This window comes from Temnothorax longispinosus, chromosome 2 (assembly GCF_030848805.1).
Source record: "Temnothorax longispinosus isolate EJ_2023e chromosome 2, Tlon_JGU_v1, whole genome shotgun sequence".
Taxonomy (NCBI): domain Eukaryota; kingdom Metazoa; phylum Arthropoda; class Insecta; order Hymenoptera; family Formicidae; genus Temnothorax; species Temnothorax longispinosus.
In genome coordinates this window covers 16482723-16503266 of record NC_092359.1, presented here as the reverse complement: position 1 = coordinate 16503266, position 20544 = coordinate 16482723, and the positions used below count along the sequence as shown (strand labels likewise).

The following is a 20544-nucleotide window of genomic DNA, read 5'->3' as shown; positions in this document are numbered from 1 at the left end:
TCGCAGTACGGAAGACAGATTCGGAAAATACGAATGGGGCTGTCGGAATTTTATAAATTCGACAATTAACAGTAGCCTAGTTTCCATCAATGTCTTCAATCCGATCCTGCTTCGGTTTAATGTACTGTTTCCACTGGTTTCCCCAAAGCTTGTGAATCGAAGGCGGAGTGCAATCACATTTCAATCACATTTCCAGCGATTTAAATTTGGTTCTACGCCACACTAAGTCCGAATTAACGACTTCGACTATAGTAACATTTAGTGCGATTAGCATCAAGCAAAGAGCCTGTTCACACACGAGGCGTTTCTGTCCAGGTAGAACAAATGGCAAAATGATCGTAAAATGCGCAAAAATCGTCATTTTACCATCATTTTGACATAATTTTGACTTTATTGTGACTTGCTGTTCTACCTGCGAGTGTCGCGCGGCAATCGCGCGGCAGAAACGCCTCGTGAACAGGCTCTGCCTTCGGCAACATAGGGCAAGATTACGCGCGTCAAGGGATCGGAACAGCATCCGCTTGATCCTCGAAAAATCGCGTCGGCGGCGCGAACCTCGAGTAATAGAAACGAAAATAAAATTAAAAAAATAGAAACGAACGCGAAATGCAATTAGCGAGCGGCGAAAATGAAACGATATACCGGCGCGCGGCGCGGCGAAAGGTCCGCGTCCTTTTAGGGAAGGTCCGGGACGGCCGCGGGGCCTCCGGCGTCTCTACGCGCCGCCGATCGCATAAATAATACCCGCCGGTGGATTTACGGCCGGCTCGCTTAATCCGACGATGTAAGGGAACGATACAAGCGTAATGAGTTCATCAATTTCGACGGAATTACTCACGTGCCCGGTCGCGCAACAAGTCGCCGCCGACGGGGGAGGACTCTCTTTCTCTCTCTCTCTCTCACTGCGACATGCGGACACGTGGGCGATGCTGCGTTGGTTTTGACATTGGCACTAAACGGGCTCTCTCTCTCTCTCTCTCTCTCTCTCTCTCTCTCTCCCCCTCTCTCTCTTCACTTTCCTTTTTTTTCTCTCTCTTTCTCTTTCGTCCTGCATTAAATGACTCTCGTAGAGCCGACTATCTAACCGCGCGGCACCAACGCGATGCAATGCGATGCCGCTGAGAAATGCAACGAGAAGGTACCGCGCGCGTACTTACACGGCGGTGATCCTAAATCAACCCCCTCGTGGAACAAAAACAATGGCAACTATCAATTCCCTTGGTATGCAGTGAGAAGAAGAGAGGCATCCAATACTAATGCAATTGACTCTGAAATATCAAATATTAATACAAAAAATTGTTGGTATAGTTTCAAATTCTCTCTCAGAAGTTTCTCATAAATAACTATAAAAATCTCCTAAATATTTGACAAAATACTACTATGTACATCATTAGAAAAGCTTAACCAGTTTCTTTTAATTAATTGTTATTTTCAGATTCTTTATGATTTTTTCGTTGGTTTCTTCTAATTAAATATATTTTCAGATTCTTTATAAATTTTATTTATTAAAATCTCAGAGAAATTGTATTAAAAAGTATAATATCTATCAAAATATCAAACGTAATATATTTATTATTATTATTATGTAATTATATCATATTTAATAATTATCATATACATTGCCATATATAATAATTTATCATAAAATTTTATAAAATTTATATTTATTTACTAATTAAAAATTTCTAAATTTCTTCCTCTTGTGTAGCTTCTGGGATAGCTTCTGTTCTTCTGTCTGAAGAGCTTTTGCATCGCGACCGCGGCTCTCACGGTTTCAGAATTCACGTCCACGTATTACTGCAGTCCGGTTGCACGGAGCTGAAAACGTTTTCGCTGCCGGCGTGAGTTTCCCACCGTCGAGGAGGATTCCAATGCACGCACGAGGCAACTAATCCGCGTCGCCCTAATCGCAGCTGGAGTTCTCGCAGTCTAATTATCGTGGGCTTTATTCCTATTCCGAGGAGAGAGCGAACGTTCGATACTGCGAACTTTCTCTCTCTCCGGTATGGTCGCGCGCGACGTCTTTATTACGGCGGCTCGTATTCCGCTCGTAAAACTCTCCTCCCGGAATAACACATCGAAGATCGTCCGCCTGTAACGCATCACACCCCAGACCCTTCTTCCAGCCTGTTGCTGCGAGACGCGGTAATAGAATATATGGGACTCGGAACGGCGCGGCGCCTGCCGATGCGTCACCGATTCGGCCAACAGGTCGAACTGACGGCATCGTAAAGAAAAATCTGCAACTCGAAATCGCGCTGCGGCCTCGTAAAAGCGTCGCGTAAATAACGCCTCGTGACGTAATAAGGTACAACAATCGACCGGTTTGTTACCGATTGCAAACTGTATGTATTCGTGAAACGATGGAAATAGAGTTGCGAAGTCACCTCACCTGCTGCGAAATGAAGTCACTGGCAGCTTTGCATTGGGCATAGGAACACAGTTTTTATACTATGTATTTTATTAGATACAGTAGTAGAATGATCGGCCATTTCATAAAAAGATACAAAGGCAATTACATTCAAAATTAGAAAAATTGTTTTTAAATATAAATTACACAAATTTCTATATTTTAAATAAAATACGTAACTCTTTGTTTTATTATTATCTTTATTAGCTTTCTATCATGCATTTATACTCGTTTTCTCATAATATTTTAATACTTTATCGTCGATTTTGAAGCAGCAATGCTATTATAATTTTCACGGATGATTTTGAAACAGAGATTCTGCGTCTGACGGTCGATATCCGAGCGTTAATTCTGTCTATAACGGATGAGCTTTAAGTACACAGCTTTGTGTATACAAAATATCCAACCAACTACTAAATATCCGCGATATCCGCTGAACATTACGTTCGCGGCAGTTACGTTTTGCCCATTGTTCACGTCTCACATATTGATAAAGTCGTTTTTTTTCCAACCTCACTTGAGATTGGTATAAGGAGAATCCGATATCCTCCGCACCTCATCTTCTTTGTCGCACGATTTTGATACGACGACATGCGACATGCCACAGCCGATGCGACCGTATATCTTACACGCGTAATGTTATTCCCGCATTCGCAGGCGCGGGATACGTCTACAGAACATTTGGCTTCGCCTTTTACGGTGGGACGAATTTTTCTTGCGTACCCACCTCGGAGATCGTTGACCCCCCCTCCTCGTGCTTAACAAGAATTTTTTGCTGAATTTTCTCGCAATAAGAATAATAACAAAAATAGCAATATATATATAATAATGTAATAATATAATATATAATAATAATAATAATTTTGTTGAAGTTTGAATGATATGAGATATACATACAGATATATTGTGGAGAAGCTCACCTCAAGAGCTGAGGAATCAGCAATATTACAAGCAGTATACTTACAGCCCAGAATTTTAATATAATTAAAATACTAATAAACCGATAATAATTATAATTCGTATATTCGGATATGTGACTTAATATTAAGAGTATACAAAGATGAATATACAAGTTAATATGTAAGTATTACATAAGTTCACAGAGATGTATAAAATTATAGTATAAATAATAATATCTAATTCGTAATTAAAGAAAATATTAACAAATACACGGAGAGAATTTTTTGTTGTATTTTACCCTTAAATTCACTACAAACTTGGGACAACTTGGCAACCAAATTTTTGAAATATACAAAAGACATTTTACAAACAAACGTGATAAAAATTACCAAGCAGATTGGTAAATTTTGAAAAATTATTGAAATTTTTTAGATATATTTTAGTAAAGTTAATCAAACATATTTTAATGTAATAGATATTAATACTTTTCATTATGGTATTGTAGATATTGATTAGAATAGCTCGCATAAAGTTCTTGGTGGATACATGTTGTCCCACAACTACCATGATTTCAGAGTAAATTTTAAGAGAAAATTCTCTCCGTGTATAATATGTAAAATAAGTAAAGTAGCTTATGAGAATACAATTCATAAAAATGCAAAAAGACAAAAATAACCATAAATAAAATAACCGTTTATTTCAGATGGATGGGGGAAAAAATGCTCGTCGATGGACAAGTTTTGGCGTCAAATCTCTTCCGCTTCCAGGTACATACGCATCAACACAATATAGCATTTGTTATCTTCTTTTTTGCAGCATGTAACAAAGCCTGACATAAAGAATTTTGCTGGACTTCGTAAAAATTTTCTCGGTATAACTGTTTCTGTGCGCCGTCATTTTTTACTAATTCATGAATTTTACGAGTTTATTTACTAAATTCAGATATTTTCTAGATGGGTTCCGTACATCCACCGCTGCACGCTATACGGCAAGAAAGCAACGCCAGTTTTGATCCAAGCGAGAGACGCACATCGCGCCAGCGACATCAAATACAAATAGGTCCGACGTTTCGCCGCGCGCGCACACATCCCCCTGTCGCATCCCTCTTCGCGTCAGTAAAAGCTGTCTCGCGCTGGCAGGAACGACCTGATTTACGAGCACGGCCCGTAAAATCTTCCCCGAAGATCAGTCGGCTTGAATAACTCGCGATATCTCCCCGCATTCGTGCGCATCGCGCCGTTGAAGATACCCGATTTTGGGAACTAAATAATTCCGTTGAACACACCGATGACGTAGCTCGTGAATTGTTCTAACACACGGGATATTTATGTACGCGCGTATGCGTGCGACAATGCGATTTCTCAATAAATACGGTAGCGCTTCGTTATCGGCGCGCGAGAACGCGAACGCACGCCTAAATACAAAGCGCGAGCACGTAGAACCTTAAAAGAGCGAAAAGCGAAATCAAATTAGGCTCCCGGCATAAATCGACGCGCGCGCGCGATCATTTTTTTGCGTCGCAAAATTCACGCGGGCAATTATAAAAGGGGCGATAAATAATATGCTAATTAGCGCGGGCGCGTTTATACACGACGATAAACACAGGGGCGCGCGGATCCTAGCGTGGCTCGGACGCGAACGTGAATCACGATCGTTGGCCGCGAGCGTGTACTACAAGGAGGAACTAACGTCCGATCGAAGATTACGGGGACTAACTAACGATTCCATTTGCTGATTGCCCGGTCACTCCGGCTACTCCGGGCCGCTTTTATCGGCTTGGCCTCCCACGAGAGGAGAGGCTTTAACGCGCGCGCACGTACCGATAAGCGTTGCAAGGTTGCGCGTGCTGGCCCCGCGCGATCAATTAAGATCGATCGATACTCAAATATTCCGTCGTAATGCGTGAAACTATCCCCAATATCTCGCTTAATATCCCACGTCGGCGTTGCAAATATTATAGTTATCTCGTTATTAGCGTTAGATATTCATCGTTGCTATTTGTCATTAAGGAGAACGGTCTAAGCGTATACCTACAGAAGCACAAATGCGGGATGTGTGAAGTCCAGAGTGAGAACTTGCGTTTAAGACTCTATTTCTTTTCAATTTTATATTAATTAATTACAATAATATATTAATTTAACGACGACTATAAGTATTTGTATCTTCTTTTGATTAACTTTTTGACTCCCATGCTGATTTCCGAGACAGTCTCCCAAGTGGGGCGAATGGCTCGTCCCAAGTAAATAAGTATATCTTCTTAAAATTGTATATATTGTACATTTATTTTTCTGAAATAAAAACTTGTAACATAAAAATAAATTAGGAAAATCCACAAAATTTATAAAAATTTTCTGGCAGAATTATTCTTAAAAAATAATTTATGGGGCAAAAGCTCGCCCCGCTTAGGAGTCGAAAGGTTAAAAAAAACTCTCTTCTTTTAATTATGATTACTGATATCGATGTTATAACTATACGTTTTCTCTCAAGAACGTGTTTGTAACAGAGTTTACTCATTTCTTACGGCGAACAAAAAATTGTGTTGCTGCATGCGAAACAATCATCTTCGTGGAATCGACGTAAAATGTTAACGCTCACCGTGGAAATCGCGACTTGAAGTATAATTACTGTCCAGAGCAGATAACCGACGAGATTCCAACGTGAAATTTTCCTACCGTAGATAAGGAAAAGTGGATCACACATAGATCGTGACGTGAGATTGTCTGCGGAAGGCGCACGTAAGATTAATTTTCTCATATCACCGGCATCGTAGGCTTGACTCGCAGAAATTGCAGTGTGTGCAGAAGCGTTTCTTCTTTTCGTCCCGTTATCACAATTTTTTCATGCTAATAAAAAAACGCACGCGGATAGCACGCAGCTGAATTCGCCGAGCAACACGAGTCGACTTTAATTAATTATGCATATAATATACAGCTTATTTGATAAAATTAAAAAACTTATAAGTAAGTTTCCTTGTTAAAATTTCACTTATTTCTTTTTAATCGTTGTAATATGATGCAATCGTAGCAGCGCATTAGAACTCGTGTTTAAGATATTTTTTCTGAATTTTATATTAATTAATTATAATAATATATTAATTTAGTATTTGTATAATGTATTAATTTGTATAAACGGTACACAGAGAGAATTTTCTCTTAGAATTTACCCTGAAAATCACGGTAGTTGTGGGATAACATGTATTATGAAGAATTTTATGCAAGCTATTCTGTGTAATTAATATCTACTATAATAAAAAATACTAATATCTATTGCAATAAAATATGAAATATGTTTGATTAATTTCACTAAAATATATAGAGGAAAGTCCCCTATTACGAGATAGGCTCCTACACTGAAAGAAAAGATTGGTTGCGTCAACCAAAATTGGTTGACGCAACCAATCTTTTCTTTCAGTGTAATATGCGATAGCGAGGTTTCTGCTAAACTAATAGGTTCTATCTGTTGGCTCCATCATGAACTTGCCCTTAGAGTAAAACCTATTTAGTGGAAAATTCATTATTCGATCGTGCGTGTACTCGCCTACAGTTTTTAATTATGCACATAAACTTTCGGCAATCACGCAAAATAGATCTCATAATAGGGGACTTTCCTCTAGTAAAATTTCAATAATTTTTCAAAAATTACCAATCTGCTTGGTATTTTTTATTACGTTGTTTGTAAAATTTTATATATTTCAAAAATTCCCATCATTTATACCGATAATATTTCATTGGTTGCCAGGTTGTCTCAAGTTTTTAGTGAATTTAACGTAGTGAATTTCCGGTAAAATATAATAAAAAAAGTCTCTCCGTGTACAAGTTGTGTTTATCTTTCGAAGAGCTTCTTTCTTTTAATTAATGTTGTAATTAATGTTATATATACTATATCAGTATTAACTACGTTTTCTACTAAGAGCGTTTCTGGCAATCTACTCATTGATTGGAATTCCTCGACTGGCTTATGTCCAACCACATCGAACCTCGAGAGAGGAGAGGGGCACGTTTACGCGCGGGCTCTATTTCGGATGAACGCACGCGGAAATGCAATCTCGGGCGTAAACATCAAATAGCGTGACGCGAAACAATCGAGGTACCTGGCCTGTATATACGTATACGCGCGGGCCGAACGTCTCGGAAATCATTATCCGAGACACTTTATCGGGCGCGGGCCATCCGCGCGCGGGCGCGAGGTAACGTATGCGCGGCTTTTATCGGCGCGAATGTGTGCCTACGTACGCTACGTGCTAGGACGTTTCTATTATCGCGAGTGTGAATCGTCGTACCTTCCCACCTTCGTCCGTTCGTCTGTTCATGCGTTCCACCGCGACCTCCGCCATCGCGATCGCGGAGCCTCGCGCCGCGCCGGACGAAAGACGATTTTCCCGGGAGATGGATCCCGATATCGCGTCCCGGCCGTGAGTTTTAACCCTTAAGCGCGCAGCTTTGCATATATGCAAAACGACTTTTTGATACTCCGTGTAATATCTCTTATAATGTTCGAACTGAAAACGCGCGGCTTTGCACGTCTGTGAAGGGCCTCCTCTACTGGTTCTTTTGAGTCTTCTAGATGGAAGGCTGCCACCTCTTCAAATTAATAAAGAAAAATTGTTTTAAATATTTTGTTTAGGATTCCGTAAGCAGTCATTATTTATTTAAAAATACTGCTCAAAATGCTACGAAAAATTGCACATTTAAAAGTAAATGAATACGCGACTCTCGAATTTTGATGCGAAGAACGGAACCGATTAGAACGATCACTTATAGGAAAGCCGGATTTTCATCGAGAGAATCGAAATCCTGCTCGCTTATCCCGTAACGTCCCGATATGTGATTTAATGTGAACTATATTTCTTTAATCTAATATATGTCTGTTTTACGGTCATCCCTGCGAGATAATACTCCGAAGCCGCTCTGAAACTCTGATCCAGATATCGGTTCGTTTCCTCCAGGACGGGACAATATAATATCCTAAGGGACAAAGTACCAGCGGGTTTATGGCAATTCCATTTCTGCATCGTGTATTGAGCTACATTTATCTCCTCGCGCTCTCCGGTCCCGATAGAAATATTGGAACCGCGCGTGATTTACGGCGACCATTATTATTTCGCATTTACCACAACTCTCCTGGCCGCGCTACAGATACACGCGGGGTTATCCCCGCGTTGGCGAGGAAAAAATAACCTCCCGAGAATTTATACGGCGTTTTATTAAGGCTAATACGAAGGGCGGCAACGTGGTTCGACAATAAAGGAATATTACTAGGTACTACGCGCCCGTAATGCGTCCGACGCGAGATCGGCATAATCTACGAAGCGTTTCAACGGCCTTCTCGCGAGCCATCCGTTATGCGTGCCCACGCACTCACGCATGTGCCGTGCGTATAATGCAATACCCGCGAAAATAACCCACGTGAGTCGCGTACGAGAAAACGGGTTCGTGCGAATTGTAACGAGAGCGCGATTTTATGCCAGATTTCGTTGGCGGGTGTCCCCTCCCGATCAGATTCCGATCTTAAATCGCGACCCTCTTACCTCTATGGACGCTCGTTTATCTGCTCGTTGACCTAATCCGCGGACCGTCGTTTCACGAACAGTCATGTATATACATTTACGATGCGATGTCGTGAATGCCGTGAATGCCTCCGTCTTCCTTTATTTTCGGGACGAGCGCGTCGTGTCGTGTCCAGATATCCATTCATTACAATACCTATATGCATCAATTTCTGCATCAATATATTAAAAAATGAATAAAGAGTAATTATAGTAGAAATTCCTACACTGCGAAGTTACAAATTTCTATTCTTCGACATCGTTCAAATGTCCGTGTATTGCGATTCATTCCAGCCTACCTGCTTCTCGGATTTTTAAATCAATCTGCAATCGTCGTACGATAGAAATTCGTATCTTTGCAATAAGAATTTACATCGTAATTACTTTATTCATTCTGTAATATATTAATATTTATTCTTTGAGATATGTACAATATTTAAAAATTTGAGAAGCAAGTAGGAATGAATCGATATTCACATCTCCATAAAACGTTCTCCTTGTTCTTACATTTCGCTCGTAAAACTCGATCCAACGTACGGAGCGCTCAGTACCATCTGCGGAAAATAATCCTGTCAGATGCCTCTGCCCCGACATGCGAATGCGCGACTCGGAAAAATCTCCGTCATAAGAACGCGGGTAAGTGCGCACACGCGTTGGATTCGCTCGCGCATATTGGCAAATCCCTGCCGTTAATCTCGTCGTTACTCGACGGACACGCGATATCCGCGCATGAAAGTTTTAACGCCGCAATATATATTCGCGCGACGGTGTAAGAATCCAAAGTCAAGGCCGCGATTTCAGTTCCATATCGGGCGTAGAGTGACGACGACAAATGATCGGTCGTAAAAGAATACCAACACCTCCCGGGATCGCGATGTAAATTTCGCGTATGTTCGAAGGAAACGAATTGGGCTCAAAGTGGCTAATTAAACGGCGCGATTTCTTCTCGATTTGCAATAAATACGCGGCCGGTTATTCCTTCCGACCTTCGAGACCGGAGATCCGCTCGCCACACTCTCGCAGAACAGATCAATTTAAATTCTTGCCCGGATTGACATTATCGGACATTATGCCGCGTGTTCGAGCGAGAGAGATTAATATGTAATAAGCTTAACATTAATATCTGCGTATGAGAAAGGTGATAATGTATACACGCATTAAAACAGAAAGGTAATCTGCACACAAGATTGACAATATGTTTTTAATGAATGCGAGAATCGTATAATCGTACAATAATTTAATACAAGTTTGTATGATGATCGTTACAGGATAAATGAACGCAAGGCAAGGATTAATAATAATGATGTCCATGGTGCGAGCTACCGCGAGCGAGCTTGTCATCAATCAGTCGTTCATGGAACTCTCGCTGAAGATGTAAATGCTTTATTCTTATTTGAGCACGATGCAAATGACTTATCCGCGCGCGTTTTATTTTGACTCTTTAAAGCCTAGATATTTTCTTACAATTTGCGATAAAATATAATTATATTAATTTTAACGACTGCTTTTGTCGAGAGATAGAAAAATAGCTTACAAATTATAAAGATTAATTGTTTACAGAAATATTTATAAAGTATTTAATCTATCTCGAAAAGAGTCAAACTAAAGAAATTATATTGTTTATCAAGATATCACTCAAATAGAATGTTATGCAAAGATTTATCAAAAATTACCCATGAGAATAAATACAAACGCGCGAAGAAAATTCTCGCGATATCAGCGAGCGAAACGACCAAATCCTTATATTGCCAGTTCGAGCTTCTCGTTCGAGTGTATCTGACGGCGGTATTGAGAGGACTGAGCGACGGGTGCTAAGATCGGCCAGGTGGAGATCGGTCGAGCGTAGGAAGTTGCCAAGTACACGGTCGGTTCGCTCACTATCGGTATGACTGCTTCGAGTTTGGTATTGCGATGGATCTGGGTCCTGCTCTGACTGGAGATGGCAGTGACGACCGGAAGTGCGTCCTTGATGACGACTGGAGATACGTCTTTGGTGACAACCGGAACCGCTTCGTTAGCGACGATCGGAAGTGCCTCCTTGATGACGACTGGAGGTACGTCTTTGATGACAACCGGAACCGCTTCATTGACGACGACTGGAAGTGCCTCTTTGGTGATGACCGGAGGTACGTCTTTGGTGACGACTGGAATCGCTTCATTGACGACGACTGGAAGTGCCTCTTTAGTGATGACCGGAGGTACGTCTTTGGTGACGACTGGAATCGCTTTCTTGGTGACAATCGGCGTCCCGGCGATCGGCAGCGGCCTGTCGATCTTCACGGTGTCTTTGCGATTTGGGCCTTCCAATCCGAGAATGTTGTGAAGTTGGATACGATTTTCGTTGTAATCAGGAAAAGCGGAGATGAGCGGCTCGATGGCGGTCGTTACCACCACCTGCCCTGGTTCGATTCCGATCGTTTCTGCGTTGACGACTGGCTCTTCCGGCACTTGGACGCGAAGATTGTTGTGCACCTGGACGCGACTCTGCTGCGAGGTGGCCAAGGGCACCTGGCTAGGAAGGATCACCGTCGTCTCGTAGACAGGTTCCGACAGGACTCCGGCGGTCTTGACGAGTTGAGCGGCTTTCAAAAAAACGTTATTGTGAACATCGACGCGGCTCTGTTGAGAAGTCGCCGCGCCGGTCAATCTCGGGATCAGAACCGAGTCCAAGAGGCCGTATACAGGCGCGACGACGGCCTCTACAGCGGCACGATTGGCCCGACCTTTGGATTTTTCCTCGTCCGGCGTTGGAAGCTCGTGGGAACTCTTCGGCGAGGCGATCGCCGCCGAGCTCTGATCGGCCTGATCTCCCTGGGAACTCGGATTTTCTGTCTGATGACGATCTTGATCGTCGGCCGATGCCTCTAGGCTGCGCTTCCTGCGGCTCGCCCCGCTCGCCTGCAGGTGCACCTCCTCCCCTCCTGCGGCCCTCGCGTGTTTCTGCGAGTAGGCGTACCTGGCTGTTAGGAGCTCGCCGGGCTCGAGCGGCAAATTGTCGTCCGTAGGCAGATTCGTCGCCGCGACGCGGAAGCCGCCCTCGTCCGCGACGTAAAAGACGGATTGCAGGATACCGTGCGCGTCGACGTAGCTGTAGGAGCCGCGCGTGACCCCGTCGAGACCCCGGACTTCCTCCTTGGCGGACGGGCCGCCGGCGTAACTGTACGCGTGCACCCCGGCGCGCGTGTCCTGCGACTGATGGTACACCGGAAGCGGATCCGCCAGATAGGCGTAGGGCAGCAGGGTCAGCTGCGCGCCCGCTGTCGCCGCCGCACCGAGAATCGCGAAAACTGGAATCTGCGGGGTTTAAAACGAGTCTCTCTCACTTACTAGGGAATAATACAGAAGCGTTCGAGCGCCCGAGATGATTCTCGCAACGCATAAGCCATTTTTCGAAACCGTCCTCCTCCTCGATCGAGATTTTCTTACGATCCGGCGCGAGAGTACAGTCTTTATTCTCTATCTCGCCGCGCGGGATCATGCCGGGCTAAAATTGCAAAGCGATTGTACGTGTTCTATCGACGTGCTTGTTTCGCCCGCCGTTCGCCGATAGAACTCCGACATCCTTACGATCGTCCTGGGACTCCTGGGATTAAAGAACGACATCGGCGCAGTTCCGTGAACGATATATCCCGTTACTCGATATCGCGGATCCGCCGGTGGGATAGATACAGCAAATACGCAAATACGATGCATTATACGCGCGTACGTACCGCAGAAAATTCGGTCGAGCGCGCTTTATCCGGTAACAAATGCAAATCGTGAGTGCACTCGCCCTCGGAACGCTCATTTCGCATGCAGTCGTCGAGTCGGTGGATTTACTCGCGCAACTAGCTGGCTTCTCGGGACATACGTTCCCGTAGAATATCGCGAGAATTACCGCGTCGGGAATTTCGTTTTCGGGAGGACGAGAGAGAGAGAGAGAGAGAGGACTTCTCGAGTTCACCGCCGCGGCGCCGCGGCGACGAAATGTCCGACGAATTTTTGCGCCCGCATCTCGGTAGCGTGGGGGAGCACCTCCGCAGGCAGGCAAGCGAGTGTGGGACGGGGTGAGTTTATACTTGCATGAGCCTCTCGGGAGACCTCAGCCTCTTCTTGCGGTCCAATATGGTCTGAAGAGGACGAACCGCCCGTTCGGTGGAGTAAGAAGGAAAGTGATAGAGCGCGGTAGACTCTTTACGCGTCGAGCCGCAAGAAGAAGAAAAGAATCGACGACTCCGATCTGTATTTTCCTTTTAAACTGCTCCGCGTCGATGCAAGCGCATCTTATCAGCGGGTGCGATCAAGCGAGAACTTATTTGTGAATTCATCTGTGAATTTGATTTGCAAAGCTGGAACGCTTTATTCGACAAATGAGAGACAAATCACGAACCGATGAATAAAAGTATTTCGAAGAACAAGTTTAATTAAAATAATTGAATGCGGTTAGCTGAATGTCTGCTACAAAGAGGTAACACGTAGAGTTAAATAAATATCGTTAAATAAGTAGTTGCACATAATTGCCAAACAAAATGATGTATCGCGAAAAAAACTCGTGTGGATTAACGAAACATTTCAGATTAATTTACACGCTTGAAACTTGAGATTTCCATGTTCGTTAAAACGAGCGACTCTAGAAGCGGATTCTTCGAAACTGTTGCAGCGTGTCTGCGGAGTGTCTGGCAATTTAAGCCGCCTATAAATGTTGGAGCAAAAAGTTCGCGAAACAGTTGTAACGTTGTACCCCGCAAGGCCGGCCAGAAGAAGCTCGCGTTGCAAAAACAGCGGGGGGGTTCTACTCCCATATTGGTGTTGGATAAGATTGCCATTTGGCGTGGCCGCCGTAAAACGCGCGCGGTGGTCGCGCTCTCGTACCGCGGACTTTACACGCGTATATTTTTCAACGCTTTTATATCTCGACAAAAAGCGAGTAGACCTCGCGCAAGAGCAACCCCTGCAAATAAATTATAACGCTCATATATCATTCCCGCGGACGTTTCGCTCCCCCGAACAGCCGCTGTTTAACGCGATGTCGTTTGTAATAAAGACTTCGAGACTTCGCTTTTAGCATCACGCACAATAAGCCAGAAATTTATCTAAAAAAATTGTATTCTGCAATTTTTCATTTATACATAGATATAGATATGAAAGCAGTAGCAGTTTAAAAATAAATTAACAAATGTGCTATTTTAAAGAATTGATTTCTTGCCAAACCATACAATTTGTTTAACATTAGAACCGACGATTAATTTCTATAATGTAAGCATACTATGTATAGGGTGGTGCACACTAAAATTGGCCCTAAACGAAAAATACAGTTTTAAAGTTACATAAAAATAAAATAAATGCTGATAAACGTGTAAAATGTTAAAATTGAAGTCTTTTTAAATTAAAAATACCACATATTAAATGTAACTCAAATGTACAGTACATTATTACCAAATAAAACTGTACACCACGTTCATATGTACAATATATCAGGAAAGTATACAGTTTTATTTGGTAATAATGTAATGTACATTTGAGTTACATTTGACATATATATTTCCCTCTTCTTCAGTCATATTGCTCGATTTCGTGACCCCTCTATATATCTATGCATTAGATATATGAGATCTACAGTTTAACGTCAATTCTGAACAGCTTCTATAGAGACATTTCTCTACTCCACGATCGCCACATTAGATATTATATATATATATCAGATATTATATCCTATATATCTTTGAAAAAAGAAACGGATAATAGAAAAAGTAAACCAATCAATTTAATCATTTACATATTGTAACGAGAACTACAGAAAATCTCAGAAAATGTACTATTATAATTTAAAAAAACTTTAAAAAGATTACTCAAATTTATAATGGTGCATTTTGACTGTTTTGGTAGTTTTAGTGTTAAGCAAAATGTATAACTTATCACGAGTTAATTCTGTTCTAGCCTGATGCAAAATATCAAGATGTTCTACTTTTAGAAATAAAAAAAAGACAATATTGAAGAAATCAAAGTTCTTCGAAGTAAGAAAATTCGTAAAGGGCATAAAAATGCTTTTAAAAAAACTAAGGGAAGACTGGACAGGTTGCGCTTACCAATGCCTGCATCGTGCTCGGGTGTGTCTCCGTCGACCTCCTTGCTGGCTGAAGGACTGCCCGGGCTGTGCACCTTGCTTGCGATCTGGTTTTGACTTATATATACGCGACGCGAGCCGCGCGGGATGTCTTCGAACCAGGAACCCGAGGAACCTTCGAAGGACAAGGCGGATCCGTTCCCCGAGACGGGATCTCATCAGTCGAGATCCCTGCAAGCCCATCGTGGCCGTCTTTGGCATGGTGATATCGTTCGCGCGCGTCGTAAAGGTGAGAAAAGCCGGGCGTACCGGATTCGACGCTTGCTCTTCCCCCGCGAAAATGAACGATGGAGGAGTTTCGTTCTCTTTCTCAAGGTGCCATTGTAGAAAAATAAACAAATTAACAAGCGAATTTAATCGATTTATAAAATCAACGTTTAATCTTTATTATCGCATTTTTATATCTTAATTTATATTTCGATTTGTACATTCTTCTGCTTGTTATAATTTCTAAAAAAAATCCCCACAGTCCGTCCACTTGATTCGAGATTAATTGCCGCGATGTTACGATGAGGAGAAGCGAACGTTCAATCATTTGCAACAAATCTTCGGTAAAATGTAATTATATCCTTATGACGCGCGGTGGCGGAGACTTTTACGCGATACTACAATAATGAGGCGTCGTTAGAATGAGGCGGGAATTGAATGAAGCGAGAACGCCAGGGAGGCGGAACTGGTTCGGCTTACTCGAGGTCGTTCAACGATCCCAATCGTGTAGATATGAAGAAATTTCTTCGGTTGCAACCCATTCGAACCCGGGAGGGGGGGGGGGGTTCTGGCTTCTCGCGCACCGGAGGCTATACTCGACCTCGGATCGCTTAATCTGCAACATTGTGACGCACATTAATGAGGTTCTTGCGCGAGAGCCTTGTTCTGGTTACAACGGATTCTTTACCTTTGTGATAATTCAAAGAAATGTAAAGATCCGAGAGAAAAGTGCTTTCAGGGAACTGCGGATATGTCTTTCGAATTCTTCGAACTGCCCTGGAAGATGTGTTTCCCTCAGAAAACTTTCTTTCTTCTACTGGAAGATCGTTTGAAAAGTGGTTCTATAGTTTACGAGAGAGGGGATTCGCGTTCTCATATTATTAGTGTAGTGTTATCATTATAATTGCTTCGACGATTGGCTGACATCAAGGCCATCAGGGTCCGCTCTCAGTTGCGCTGCCTCGTTTTATAAATACGCGCGCGCGCGCTCGTATTTGCTTTTGAGATGAAGCTTGTTCCGTAGGTTTAATGCGCGCGGTTTAATAAAGCGCATACTGAATCGAAACTCATACATGTCATAAGTTTGCGAACAGGATCAAGTAACATGCCTTTAATTTTCTTGATGGTGCGCCGAGGGAGGAGGCTAGAGCCTGACTTGTTGCTCCTCTTATTACTTCTTCCAGCGCGGAGCACCGTATATTTAAGAAATCGCGTATTTATATTATACCAGCAACAAGTTCGTACGTTGTTAAAGGTTTTGTACTTGTTATGTAGTGCCCTCCTGACGCCTGCACATTACTCTCCATTATGGTCACAATAAATTGTGTGTAATAATTGTGTTTAAATGTATAATTAATACAGTGAAATTAAAGCGACGCACGAAACGCTTCGTCGGACACTTAATTATAATACACGAAATGCATCAGGCCCTTAGATCCTTAGGCTCTCGTATTGTCGGACCTATATACGATTGAGGACAGGCAAAGATAATCCACCTGTATTTAAATTCCAGTTTTATTACGAAAATGCAAATCAAGATCGCACAAATCTCAGGTCTTTCCTTGCCAATAATTTCTCTCTGAAACGCGACCATGCGGTTTCGCTTCTTCCTCTTCGCAGAGCTACGATTTACGCGCGTGATTAGAAGTGAGATCGTGCCTGACGATCGCGCCGGCAGTATGTCGACGATTTTTCAATCGCGAATAACTCCGATTGGCCTTGATCAGGGCCGCGACGAGCCTCGTGTTCGGCGGAATTGTTCGCCTGCCGCGGCCTTTTTACCCCCCTTTTTTTTCCACGGCCGCAGACCGCAGACGTCCAGGAATCCCTCCTCTGGGCACAATGAAATCGCGTACCGACCCTCGTCCTTGGCGCGGTCTTCGGCGATTTCGATGACCCGGACCCGCGCGCGCGCACACACGCGGCATACATGATACCCGCGCGCGCCTCGAGGCGAGTATTATAATGACATAAAGGGTTGGCGCGGGGGATCAACCTGTCCACTGTCGCGATGTGTAAACTCGACACCGCGATCGAGTATTTGCATATATTCTGTTTCCCGAAGAGCAGCATATGGGAGCATGGACTTTCAAATGCAAGCGGTCACGTAATGCAAGCGGAATCGTAATGCGTTACGTGATATTAACGCGGATTACAATTAATTAGAGGCGATTATGCCTCATATCATTGCGCTATCCATGTTTTTTGGTTCGATATCCCTATATTTCAATGCGAATAATCGATTTTAAGTGTATTAATTCATTTTTTGATTGCTAGACATATATAATGTAAGCTACATGAAATCTTTGTGTAATCTCACGCTGTTAAATTCGTAATATCAAATTATTTCATTTTGAGTTGTTTTTAATCATTCCTATAGATCGCCATTGCTATAGCTCCTATTCAATGTCGTTAATTTAACTAAAACAATATGTTAATTAAACTACCAATTTAACTAACCGATGGAATTAAAACAACTGTTTTGTGTTAAAATAATAAATTTCAACACAAATGGTAGTTGGAAATAACAAATGCTATTTAACTAAAGGTATTGGTTTAAATTTCGTCCTTTAATATTTATTTAACACCACAGTAATTTCACGGGAGGTACATTTTTTAATGAAAATATCAATTTGTAATGTAATAAATATTTTACTTTGACAACAAAACAGTTATTAAAAGTCACGTATAAAGATAAAAGATTTTATAGCGTGAAAACAGAGCAAAAGCCATATATTTCTAGAATTCCAGAAAAACACTTGATAATTTCAAGATTAAAAAAAGAAACGCGGAACCTTCTAAAATTTAATTAATTCTGTTTTCTGTTTCCTTCTAAAGTTTAATTAATTCTGTTTATTCTTTCCTAAGGCTGAAATCGTTCCATTAATGAGATTCATATCTCTCGCGATCGAGTAACTCGATTCTGAGCGTCGAGTGGAAGATATCTCATTTTTCTGGTCATCGGCCGTATCACGATGAAAAATCGGAATGTAAGAAAACGTGGGCGGGTACAGTATTCGCGGAATATCGCGTTCGATCTCGGATCGCAATGGTGCTCGTACGATTTTTTCGTTATGCCCGGCGCACAAACGCGATATAAATAGGAGAACGTTACGATAAGCGGGGAAATACAACTTCCACAATACGATGGTCAGTTACCTGCGCGTATTATTTTGAATTTCAAACAGCAACGGGGACCGCGCGACGGCACTTAATTCACGCCCAAGCGCACGTGCGCGTCGACATCGCGCGCAATTTACAGTCGACTTTTAATATCGGCGTCCGGCGAGATTCCTTACTCTTGCTTCTAAAGGGAGCGATCGACGCCGAGATTCAGTCGCGGGGAATCTCGCCGTGTCCCAACCCGGATGCGGCCTCTCTTTCTCTCGAGCATGTGGTTCCGTGCAGAATTCTCACGGGACGCGACGCGTTTTGTTTGTCAATATATCTAAGCATTCCCGCTTCCTCATTCCTCCCACCTCCGGGCACCGTTTCGCAGGGACAAGCTAATCCGACGGGACACGCCTTTCCGAGGCGAGTCCAAGCAAGGCGCGGGCGAGGTAACGGCGGGCCGTGACCTTTCAGGTGCCATGGTTCTTCTCCGCTTCCGGTCATCGTCCGCGCCGCGATCGCGACGAGAGACCTGCGGCCGTGGGCGCGGATCTTCGCGAGATATCGCGTCTCCGCTAGGATTTGCCCTCTATTTACCGCTACCAGCGACAGCAGCAGCAGCCAACAGGCGGCAACCGCGGTATCACGTAGGAGAGACCGGGAGAGACACCGCGAGGTGTTGGTGTCCGTAGGCGAGGATAGTCCGTGAAAGCGTGGATAATCAGGGAATAGGCTCCCGCGTGTCGACACGAGCAACCCGAGGATTGGGAAGACGAAGAGGGCGACGAGGAAAAAGAAAAACGGCGGGAGAAGATAAAGGGGGAGAGAGAGAGAGAGAGAGAGATCGTCCATCGAAGGCGGAGAGGACGAGAGACAATAATGGTCGGACCGTGAACACGGTCGGCAGAAACACTCGATTACTCGCGCTCGCTCGCGCTGCTCTCCTCCGTGCTGCTGCGCACCGTAGGTCAAGGCACCTCTTATTTCCTTAACCCTTCGCGATTCAGCGTGACTTCAAAGTAACGCACCGACCGGCGGTTCTTCTTTTTCTCCAGCCCTTCCTTTTTCTCTTGTTTTTTTTCATCTGTAACAATATATAGAAATTCATGGTCTTGCGGATTGTAATGGTACGTAATGTATAATTATATCTGCGAAGTTCGATTCGAAATATGCAGAAAGGAATTACCTATGCATATAATTATCTCTCTTCGTTCAATGCAAATTCAAGAAGATAAATGTATTTTGTTTAATGTTTAATTAAAGGACAATATTCCTCGTTAGAAACAGAACCAACCACTTCGTATTTTTTTCAGTTCAGTGCTATCTCATTTCTCTCACTTCAAGCATGAAAATTAAATGCTTCAATTATTAATCCTCAAATTAGAATTCTTCTACAACTTGCTCGAAATTAATCATGAGAATTTTTAATAAGTACAATAGCGATCGCACATCAATATTTATTTATTTCATCTCAATTATAAAAATTATTTTTAAAAAAGAATTGTTTAGAATATCTATGTGCAGTTCTAATTTAAATTTCTAAAGTTTAATTTTCCTTTTTAATAAAGCTAAAAAATTAGCGAAAATAATGTCTCGTTACTTTTGTTAATAAAAGAATTAAAATTTTACTTCAAAAGGAATAGGCATCCTGTTGGTCAGATCTCTCGAAACGCGCTGTCCTCGTCGAGTTCCCATTCTTATCATAATCTTATCAAGGTCAAGTTAATCGCTATTTATCATCGCCGCGTACAAGATCACGGTCGTTTGTCGGTATCGGCGATATTTCTCAAGTCTGCGCGAAGGGGATCGTCGAGCCGCCTCCTCCTTCACTCCTTTCACCGATCCTTCGCGGACGCTCGGTGTTACGTCCCGACGGGATGACCATTTAGAATTCCAACAAGATGCACGCGTCCGCGGACAGTAAAGTCATCCCCGCGGAAAAATCGCCGCCGCGATGGAAGCTCCATGTGCGAAACCACACCCACGCATCTCGCCGCGTCGACCGCCGTCGAGATCCGGCCACATATTTGCGGAGGTCGCCTTACGTCGTAAACAACATAAACATAATGCAGTCGAGCCGGTGGACCACACCCGGCGTGCATAAGCGCTCACTCACTCACTCACTCACTCGCTCGCTCGCTCGCTCGCTCTCACGAACGCATGAACACATGTATGCACGCATATACGTAACATGTGAGACTCGCATTCGCGCGTATGTACGCATATCACGGCAAGGACTCGACGCGACTATCCGCGCGACGTGATATC

General features: G+C 43.1%; 2 protein-coding genes across 6 annotated transcripts in view; one reads left to right on the top strand and one right to left on the bottom strand.

Annotated features, from left to right (window-relative positions):
• Positions 1-6548, top strand: part of Oamb (Octopamine receptor in mushroom bodies) — a 160447-nt gene extending 153899 nt beyond the window's left edge. For 3 of the 4 annotated variants that reach the window (XM_071771867.1, XM_071771865.1, XM_071771866.1), the window contains 2 exons: positions 4014-4077; positions 4264-6544. In XM_071771867.1, the coding sequence (XP_071627968.1) occupies positions 4014-4077; positions 4264-4512 (313 nt within the window). In that variant the 3' untranslated portion in view covers positions 4513-6544. Of the gene's footprint in view, positions 1-4013; positions 4078-4263 lie in introns of all 4 variants that reach the window. The other variant, XM_071771868.1, reaches the window with a different exon arrangement.
• Positions 6549-10037: 3489 nt separating this feature from the next.
• LOC139809161 (uncharacterized) lies at positions 10038-20468 on the bottom strand. 2 transcript variants are annotated; one of them, XM_071771874.1, is made up of 5 exons: positions 19906-20467; positions 15854-19360; positions 15646-15781; positions 14921-15563; positions 10038-12149 (listed from the first exon to the last, which is right to left on the bottom strand). In XM_071771874.1, the coding sequence occupies exons 4-5, from the start codon at positions 14930-14932 to the stop codon at positions 10596-10598; spliced, it is 1566 nt and encodes a 521-aa protein (XP_071627975.1). In that variant the 5' UTR covers positions 14933-15563; positions 15646-15781; positions 15854-19360; positions 19906-20467; the 3' UTR covers positions 10038-10595. The 2 variants fall into 2 exon arrangements, with proteins under 2 accessions (XP_071627975.1, XP_071627974.1); XM_071771873.1 differs by having other exon boundaries at positions 14921-19360; positions 19906-20468.
• Between the last annotated feature and the right edge of the window lie 76 nt (positions 20469-20544).